Genomic DNA, 10,974 nt, shown 5'->3' on the forward strand with positions numbered 1-10,974 from the left:
AATGTTTATTTTTATTACTCGTTATTTTTTCATTTTCATTATTATTGAACTTACTCATTCTTTGTATATTTTGTCTTATTTAATAACACAAAAATAAAATAAAAAATTAATAAAAAAAGGATTATATGGATATTCAAAAAAATAAACCAAAAAATAGTAATAATAATAATAGTAACAAATTAAAATATATAAATAATAATACCAAGAGTAGTAATACAACAAAGTTTAACGAGTTGAGAGATATTTCAAAAGATAATATATTTATTTTATATGATAAAAAAGTGGAACAATTGAATAACAGAAAAGACAATTCTAATGATGATGTAGAGTTAAAAAAAAAAAATGAGAATATAGAAAGAATGAGTAAGTTCAATAATAATGAAAATGAAAAAATAACGAGTAATAAAAATAAACATTCAATAAATATGTCTACATTGTCAAGTTTGGACGAGGATGAAAATAATAATAAAAACGAAGATCTTATAATGAGTAGTGAATATGCTGAAGTAAGTAAAAATAAAGATATGTTAATAATGGGTAATAAAAAAAAAGAAATGTTAAATCATAAAAAAAATAATTTGAACCATTTATTTGAAGAAGTTTGTAGTATAGACAATAATAATAATAAAAATGATAACATTCAAATATTAAATAAAAGATTAAGTGATCGAAATAAAAATGAAAATGAAATATATAATATGAATCAAAATAATTATGAAAATGTTTATAATATGAATCAATTTAATAATAATATGAATATGAAACATGTTTTAAATAATGTGAAAAGCTTAAAAAATTGGACAGATGATAAGGATGAAAATGAAAAAGAAATAGACCATTTTGATTTATCGACTGATTCTAGAAATCAAAATAGCAATAGTATGAATAATAACAATTATATTGATGATGTAAATAAACAAAAATTGACAAATAGAATGAATAGTTTTATGTTTGAAATGGGTGAAGATAAATGGAACAAGATGGATGATGATTTTTCAAAGAAAAAAATATTAAAAAAGAGAAGTATATATAATGATGAAGAAAGTGATGGTTCATATATAAAAGAAATAAATGAGGTGAATTTAGATAGAAAGAAGGATAGCAAGTGTTGTTCATCTTTTAAAAAATCTAAAAAAAATGGAAATCACGTACGTATAGATAAAAATAATGTAAATGATAATATGAAAGAATTATACAGTAATAGTATGGGTTATATAGATATTAAAAAAAAAAGAAAAAAAGAATTAAGTAAAGAATTAAAAAATATGGATTGGTTAATTTATACAATTAGATATATGGATTATAGAAGATTACGTAGAAGATTTAGTGGTATTAGAAAACCTATATCAAAAAAAATTGTTTTTATTATAACTATATTTTGTTTAATATTAATATCATGGAAATATTTTAATGTATCATATCAAAATAATAAGTTTAATTTTAGTTTTGAAATTCAAACAAGTTTATTATTTTTTGTTGAAGCTATTTTATTAACAATTGGAATAATAATATTTGCAAAATTTCAGACGCGTTTAAGTTTACATTGGCCTATTTATGCTTCTTATATATTTATTATATGTGCAGTAATTTTATTACTTTTTTTTGAAAATGATAAATTAGACAAAAATTCTCGTGGGGAACATATTTTAATGTTATATGGTATTGTACAATTATCATTAATTATTATAGTAAAGATTATAATATTTATTGGTCCTCTTTTGGCGATATATGGATTTTTTTGTCCATGTACGGAGCATTGTAGAATATTAAAAAAGAAAATTTCAACAAATAAATTAAATATAACAATAAGTAGATATAACGATTTTGCTGGTATGTGTGGTAATAATGTTTGTTGTTTATGCTTATGCGCATATCGTTCGTTTTATCGTCTTGTAAATTGTTTTTATAATAAATTTTCTAATTTTAAATTTAAAATGATAACTGAAACAAATGACGAAGCTCCATTTAGTCATCAGTTAAGATATAAAGGGAAAACAGATATTTATGGAAGACCGCATGGATATGGTGAATGGATAGAAGATCATTCTTATGGTGAAAAATTAAGAGGATTTTGGTATCATGGATATCCTGTGGGTCCATTTATATCACAAGAAATTGGTAGTGGTTCCTTATTTGTTAATACAAGAGTAGGTTTTGCTGCATGTGTTGGGAAAGATTGGTCTGATGTTAGATATGGTGTTGCATGTACGGAATGTTCTATAAGTGGTCATTTTTTTAATGATTTTCCACTTACTCATTTTTTTAATCCGAAAATTGAAAAAAATATATATGGTAGATTACCTACTAATAGATATGATATTATAATAAAAGATATATTAAAAGAAAATTATGAAGATATTTTATGTTTTGATTTAAAGTGGTGTTTTAACATGTTAAAAGTAAATAGTGGTACAACTAATGAAACTTGTTCAAATAATTGTATGATATCATTAGATCATGTTACTATGAGTTTAAAGGTTCATAATTATAAAAGACTTGATTCTATAAAAAGAAAAAATGATATCCTTGATGAAATTAATATTAAATTAGTACATGTACCACATGAAAAAAAAAAAAATAAGAAAATTCATAAAAGGGACAAATTTAAAAAATTAGAAGAAAAATGGAAACAAGTAGAAAATGAGGAAAATTCATTATATATTAATCAAAATAAAGTTTATAGTACTCTAAAAAATGTTAATTCGTCTTCTAACAATAGGGAAATGAATGTAGCTATGCAAGAAAATTATCACTCATATTATAAGAATAAAATTTCTGATAAATATTTAGATTCTATGGAGGATGATATTTATCTGTACAAAATGAATAAAACATTACAACCAACAGAATTACATAAAGCATCATATTTGTTTGAATCAAGTGATAGTAATAAAAATCAAACCAAACCAAAGGAACATACATATAAAGAAAAAAAATATAAAGGTATAAATAAAAATACAGAATCTGCATTTAATAGTAACAATGATATGAATGGACATCAATTTGATGAAGATTTCAATTGTGATATTCTTGAATTACCAAAGAATGTTTATGAAAATTTTGAGATTAAAAAAAATTATGAATCATGTAGTATTAATAGTATTTCACCTAGGCCCAATGTTCCTACAGCGCATGATAAGAACAGTAATAGTTATATGAATCGACTAGAGCTTAATCAAAAAAAAAATAATAATAAAAAGAATGTGTTATATAATAATCCTACGAACGAACCAAGTATTAGAAATAATATCTCATATGTTTCATATCCATTGTATATAAATGAATGTAATAGTAGAAAGGAAAATTCAGTTAATTCTAATGTCGACGAGTTTGTTGTAGATATTAAAGGATACGAAGAAATATACCAAGGTAATAATCACAAAAAGACAGTATTAAATAATAATATTAAAAATAGATGTAATAATGACTATCCCAATGGTAGATTTAGTACACAAAATTTTGTAAATTATGAAAAACATGTTCCTAATGTTAAAAATATTTTAAAAAAAGAGGCATCAGATATAAAACAAGATAAAGATGAATATATAGATGAGCATTCGATTTTTAGTCAGAATGAATATTCTGCCTTTGTAGAAAATAAGAAGGATAATATTCATGATAATATCAATTGCTTATTGTTTGAGAAACAAAATGTTATAGGAATTAATAGAAAAGAGAGTTCAGAACAAAGTTGTGATAAGAATATGATAGTGTGTACCTTAAAGAGTGTGGATACACCTATTTCAGAAGATGAAACTGAGATGGATAAATTAAGTAAACAGAAAAAAGAAAAATTGAAAAATAAAGAGTTGGTTAAAAAAAAAAAAAATTGTAATAAAATAATAGAAAAGCCTTCTAATAAAAACGATATGTATGAAAATTATGATATGAATAATAATAAGGATGTTGATGAATATGATATTGATAAAAATGATTATGAATCAATACCAATAAGAAAGGAAATATTAAAAAATATGGAACATGAACATAATAATATTGATAAATATGTTGAGAATAAGAATATGTTTATGTCTGACATATTTAAATCGTTTATAAAATCTGGAATTCAACGAAATATGAAAAAGAATAGTAATATAATATTATCTAGTGATGAAATAGATGGTATAAGTTTAAAAAGATCAAATGCTAAAAGAAGAAAAAATGTTATAAAGAAATCGTCTTATCGACTTTTAGGAAATTTAAAAGAAAATGATAGACGAAAAAGTAGTGTGTTTGATAAATCTACGAAAAAATTAAGTATGAACAAAATGAAAAATTCTAAAATAAAAAGTTTTGTTAATAAATATTCAAAACAAGGGAAAAAAAGTACTATATTTATAACATCGGGTAATAAAAAATGGGATAAATTATTACGTTCCAAAAAATATAAGAAGAATTATAAAAATGAAAGAATAATAGGAACCATAGGTAATAAAATGATGAATTTGAATGAATCTTATGGAAATTTTAATTCTCCTACTATATCACCAACAAATATAAAACGAAATAAAACTATAGCACAAGTATTTGCTGAAGAAGATGAATGGGAACAATTTAGACATCAACATAATGAAAAAATTCTGATAGATGGATGGCAATCTTTATCATTAAAACAAAATTTGAATTTTATGCCAGAAGAAATTCTTATATATATACATGGATATAATGTAAAATTAAATGATGGATGTTCTCAATTAGCTCACTTAGTGTCATTTTCTAAATTACCTGCATATATCCAGCCATTTGTTTTTCATTGGGAAGGTGCAATGTGGGGTGCTTTCTCTGCTCTTTCATATCCGGTTGCTAAGAAAAGAACTGAACTGTCTATATTAGGAAATTCATTTAGAACATTTATAAAGGAGCTTATAAATTGTGGTATTAAAAATGTTCATATTATTAGTCACTCTTGTGGCTCCCGACTTTTTTTTAATGGTTTCCGCAGTTGTGTAGAGGACAATTTATTTTATAATGTATTAAAAAACAAGGAATCTGAAATAAAAAAGGGCGATAATGCAAAATCCAAAGGGTTGGAACGTTTCACAACTGGAAAGGACGATTATGTATCGGATGAAAATAATGACGACACTGATAACATTAATGAAAATAATAAAAATGGTATTGATAATATGCATTCAAGTAATAACCTAACTAATAGTAATAATATGAACAGTATAAATAATAGTAACAGTATAAACAATAGTAACAGTATAAACAATAGTAACAATATAAACCATAGTAATAGTACAAACAATATTGGAAGAAGGGAAAACACAACAAGTAAACAAAATAAAGGGAATCTTAAAACAAACAGTGATAAAAAGAATAAGAAACAAAAGAAACAAATAATTGTAAAAACGGTTATTTTATTAAATCCTGATTATCCATTAGATACTTTTCTTGAGAAAGATTTTTTCATGTTAAGGTCTCATTGTAATCATATAGTTATGTATGGTGATACAAGGGACCAAGCTTTAACATATTCAGAAACATGGAATAGAGAGAAATGTTTAGGAAAAAGGATATTTAAGTTAAAATTACCTTTATATAAAATTCATCATTATGAAGATTATCTTAATATTAATAGTGATGGAAATAAATATATGAAACAGCGTTGTAAAATTGAACAATATAAAGTTTGTGATAGTGTTTTATTTCCTATATCTTCATATGCTGATGAAGAAAATAAAAATAAATTAAAAGAAATAGATAATAAAGATGAAGAAAAAAAGAATAAAAGAGAATCCAAATGTATAAATAAAGCATTTAAAACTGATAAGAATGTTTTAAACTCATATACTCTTGACTTAAATGATGTGGGTGAAGGAGAAGGTGGAGTTTCTTGTGCTTCAGAAGATGTTTCACAAAATTATTTAAATGAAAACTTTTTAAAAACTGTTGAATTTAGTGATACTAGTTTAAAAACATTTAAATCTAAAAAAAAATTTCGTTTTTCTACAGCTTTTAAAAAAATTAAAAGGAAATGGTTATTTAAAAAACAAAGAACAAATATTTATTTTAATGAAAATACATTAAGTAAACGTTATTCATCTATGAAATTCAAAAAGAAATCTTTTAAAATGTCTAATCAAAAATTTAAAAAAAATGATACAGTATATATATCATTTGATAAATATGCATGGCTAGACATGGACGTCATAGATACTACATTTGTTGAAACAAATGTAGATTTTTTAAAACATTCTTTTTATCAAGTTAAAAGAGAAATTATTGATGATATTAGAGAAGTGCTCATATCGAATATAAGAGCACATGAAAGAGTAAGTAGACTTGATAGAAGAAGAGGAAATGTTTTTGTATTAAGGGTTGCACCCGCTGGAGTGGGAAGTCTCCACAGATAAAAATATACGACAAAATATATGAGTACATATATGCATAAAAATATGTACACATATATATATATATATATATATATATATATATGTATTTATTTATTTATTTATAAATTATAACTTCTTTTGTATTGCTTAAGTAATTCTTACCTTTTGTTTTTGTTTCTTTTTTTTTCTTTTTTTTTTTTTATATTATGTTTAATTTATTTCTTTATATAACATTACCACAATGTTATGATATCCTTTTTACCCTACTTAATTGTTTATATATATATATATATATATTTTTTATTTTCCATATTCTCCTTACATTTTTCATTTTATTTATCTTATTTTTTTTGTTTTTTCTTTTTTGTTGTATGCTGACGTCATGTTTTCAATTTTTAAATTTCTTTATCACATATATTATTTTTAACATGTATATTTTTATTCATTTTTTTTTTAATTTTAATTAAATTTATTTAATTTCCTTGTTTTTTTTTTTCTTTTTTTTTCATTTTTTTTTTTTTTTTTTTTTAATAAATGTTTCGATGTTATATATAATTATTCTTTATTTTTTCTTTATGATAAATAGAAAGAAAAAAAAGAAGCATAAATGTTATATATATGTCCGACGTTTGATATTTTAAAAATTTATTAACTTGAAACTTAATTATAAAAATATTGTCTAGTACATATTTATAATAAAAATAAATATGTATTATTATGTATATCTTTTGTTTTAGCTCTATATGAACTATAGCTGTCTATATAATATATTTTATTTAATTTTTAAAAGGGATAATTTACTTGTATGAAGAACCTTTATAAGGTTATTTTATTTTTAACGTGGCAATTTGTTTGCCTTTACATATATATATATATATATATTAATAATATACTCATTATATTTGGAGAATGATACATATAAGTTAACTAATATTATTGAAAAGTTTTATTGTTCAAAAAAAGAAAAACATATTGTTAATATTATATATATACATATTTATTGTGTGTATAGAAAATAAAGTATAAACATATTTCTTGTAATTGTCACAAAAAAATAAAATAAATAAAATAATAAAAAAAGAATGAAAATAAATCTAAATAATATATATATATATATATATAATTGTAGTGTATAACATTATATTTACTTTTAATGTAGGTGTACGTGTAAATCTGATGGGGATGAGACCTTATTGTATTGCCTAAAAACATAAGGATATTGAATAGCTGGTACACTTTCTATTAAGTAGTTTTCTTTTAACTTGAACCATAAATCTTTAATTTCATTTATAGTAAATGGATGATCCATACCTCTGTAAAAATATCTTGCTTCATAAGTCATTAAAGATATTTTAACCCCTGGTCTTTTACCTTGATTATAAAAAGCAGATAAAATACGAAATTTTGGTGAATTCAACCAGTATTTATCTATTCTTTCTAAAGGTGGAGGATCAAAAATTCTTGAATACCATAACATAAATGCAAAAGCAAACATTGATGTCCATGCATTTCCAAAAAATAAAAAAGATCCATTTGTATACTGTCCTTCAAAAAATCTTTTCCATAATGGCATGCGACTATAATTAGGACATTCTAAAAACCATCTAGGTGTAAATATTTCTTTAAATTCAATATTCCTCTTTAATATTTTAGAGTTACTTAATAATATCCTTGATACATTCATTATTAAAGAAAAATATAAATATATAATGAAAATAAAACAAAACAAAAGGAAAGGAAAAAAACACAAAAATATATATATATTTATTATTTCATATTATAATATACAGAAATTTGAATTAACATATAAGGAAATATATATTTATATGTAATATTTAATATATCATAAACATTTTATTAAAAATATAAAATATTATCATATATATATATATATATATATATATATGTTTGTTTTATTTTAAAAAGATCTATTCATCAAATTTTTTTTTTTTCTTTTTCTTTTTTTTTTCTTATGTTTAATGTTTTATAAAGAAAAAAAAAGTTATGTCATAATATCAGAATATATAATATTATAAAAAATGAAAAAGGAAATATATTACATAAATACATCATATATATTAATATTTATATGCCATTATACACGTATGTATAGATATTATAACATGACATGTGTAAGGCAGCTATATTTTATTTGTATTCCTTTTATATGAAAATTTTATAAAAAACATAGAAAAAAATTCTTATTTTTTTATTTTATTTTATTTTTTTAACTTATTTATTTTAATAAAATCATATTATTTTTTATAAAAAATTATTTTAAGTTACAATGTCAAAATATTACACCTTTAAAAAGATTACATGAAATATAAAATTGTAATAAGATAATATAATATGTAAACATTAAATTTATATATGTATTGATTACATCGATAATTTATTAGTATTTTTTTAGACGTTTCGTAATTTATATCAATATTGTATAATATATAAATAAATAAATAAATATATATATATATATAAATAAATAAATAAATATATATATATATATATATATATATATATAAATTCTTTTAAGGTGTAATAATATATATTATGAAAAACATTTTAAAAATTGAATTATAAAAATATACCAAAAAAAAAAAAAAATAAAATAAAATAAAAATAATATGAAATATAAATATTAATCTATATTTATATCTTATATATGTGACAAAATAAAAAAAAAATTACAAATACAAACACACAAATGTTTTTAATTCAACATTTGAAATAAATATTTTTAAAATATATTAATCAATTTTATTAAATTCGTGATAGGTATGGTACCATGCTTATAATTTTATATCATTTTTCATAATATAATACTGAAATAATTTTATTAAAATTATCATACATTATCCTTATCTAATATGGTTCAATGTATCCTTATTTATTAATCTTTCATGAATATCTATAAAAAAAAAGAAATATATATATATATATATATATATATAATATATTCACATAATATAATATATATATATTATATGTATGTATTATTGTTGATTATTCCATTTTTACCTTTATTATTATTGTTGATACTTTTTTTAAATTTCCTAAATTTTTTTGTAGGCAATTGAGAATTTTTTAAAAAGTTATCAAAGTCTTTATTTTTCTGAGAATTCATTTCTCTATCTTTCCATCTACTTCTTTTTACAGTTATGGGTCTATTCCCTATAAATTTATTATTCATAGTTTTCAATGCATCTAACATATCTTGAGGATCAGATAAGGAAACGAAACCATATCCTTTGGTTTTATTATTTCTTTTATCTCTTATCACCTAAAAGATTAATATTGTTAAAATGAAATAAATTAAAAAAAATATATATGCCAAAATATTGGACACGTACAGTAAACATATATATATAGTGTATTGATATATATATTCTTATAATTTATTTTTATTTACCTTGGCCATATTAAAGGACTTATATTTTCTAAAGGCATTAGCAAGAATATCACTTGATACTTCATTCCCTAAATTACCACAGAATATTCGAAAATCATTTTCTGGCCATTCGTCTAATGTAGGATCCTTCCACACAATACCTGCTGCTTTTCTTAAATGTGGCTAAAAAATATAATATATAAAAATATTTGTATGATTGAAATATAATTACTATATAATATATAAATATATACATTTATATTTATTTATTTACTCATCTATATGTTATAACAATGTATTCATCATAAATTTAAAATATATATATATATATATATATATATAGAATCCACTATATCTTGTATATATATAATATTGCATTTTATTATTTTATTTTTCCTTTTAACTTGTATAGATCATTTATTTATACCTTTTTGTTATTAGATTTTTCATCCTTAGAAGTTGTCATATCTGATATTTGTTGTTCCGCTTTATCATTTTCCCTCATTTTACATATATTATTCTATTTCTATAATATATTAATTTATTATTACATAATAAAATATATAATATAATATATATAATATATATTAATATAGTATGCTGGAATTTTATTATTATATATTTTTTAATAATTTGTAATTTATTAAAATAATGTATTTGAAAAAATATAAAAAGATTTATATATTTTTATAAATTTTATTTTTATTTTTTCCAGGAAAAAAAAAAAAAAAAAAAAAAAAAAAAAAAATTTAAAATAAATAATATTATTATGGGAGAAAAAATATATATTAATTAATATATATATATATATATATATATATATATATTAATATACATATTATTATACTTAAAAAAAAAGTTATTTTGTCATTTAAAAAAAAATAAAATAAATAAAAATATATATTTATATTTATTAATATAATAATTAGAGATACATAAGTATTATTATTCAAACATTTCGACAAAATATATATTTATATTATATATATTTATACATATATTTTATATACAGCATATTTAAAATATAATGAATTAAAATATTTATAATATATATTATTCAATCATAAGTAAAAAAAAAAAAAAAAAAAAAAAAAAAAAAAAAAAAAAAAAATTAAAAAATTTTTTTATTCCAATTTTTATAAAAAAAAAAATTAAAAAATTTATAATAAAAATTAATATTTTTAAAAAAAAAAATTATAAAAAAAAAAAAAAAAAAAAAAAATAATATATAGTGGTTAAAAAAAA

At 20.2% G+C, this 10,974-nt stretch overlaps 3 protein-coding genes across 3 annotated transcripts; 1 reads left to right on the forward strand and 2 right to left on the reverse strand.

The window, feature by feature from the left end:
- Positions 1-125: 125 nt before the first annotated feature.
- On the forward strand, positions 126-6,359 carry PGSY75_1359900 (putative membrane protein; the record flags this gene model as incomplete). Its single annotated transcript, XM_018787625.1, has 1 exon — positions 126-6,359. The coding sequence occupies one exon, from the start codon at positions 126-128 to the stop codon at positions 6,357-6,359; it is 6,234 nt and encodes a 2,077-aa protein (XP_018640367.1).
- Positions 6,360-7,488: 1,129 nt separating this feature from the next.
- On the reverse strand, positions 7,489-8,022 carry PGSY75_1360000 (hypothetical protein; the record flags this gene model as incomplete). Its single annotated transcript, XM_018787626.1, has 1 exon — positions 7,489-8,022. One exon carries the CDS (start codon positions 8,020-8,022, stop codon positions 7,489-7,491), a length of 534 nt encoding a protein of 177 aa, XP_018640368.1.
- A 1,177-nt stretch (positions 8,023-9,199) lies between these two features.
- PGSY75_1360100 (putative RNA-binding protein) lies at positions 9,200-10,234 on the reverse strand (the record flags this gene model as incomplete). Its single annotated transcript, XM_018787627.1, has 4 exons — positions 9,200-9,249; positions 9,360-9,621; positions 9,751-9,912; positions 10,157-10,234. The coding sequence occupies 4 exons, from the start codon at positions 10,232-10,234 to the stop codon at positions 9,200-9,202; spliced, it is 552 nt and encodes a 183-aa protein (XP_018640369.1).
- Between the last annotated feature and the right edge of the window lie 740 nt (positions 10,235-10,974).

Source organism: Plasmodium gaboni, chromosome 13 (assembly GCF_001602025.1).
Source record: "Plasmodium gaboni strain SY75 chromosome 13, whole genome shotgun sequence".
NCBI lineage: Eukaryota > Apicomplexa > Aconoidasida > Haemosporida > Plasmodiidae > Plasmodium > Plasmodium gaboni.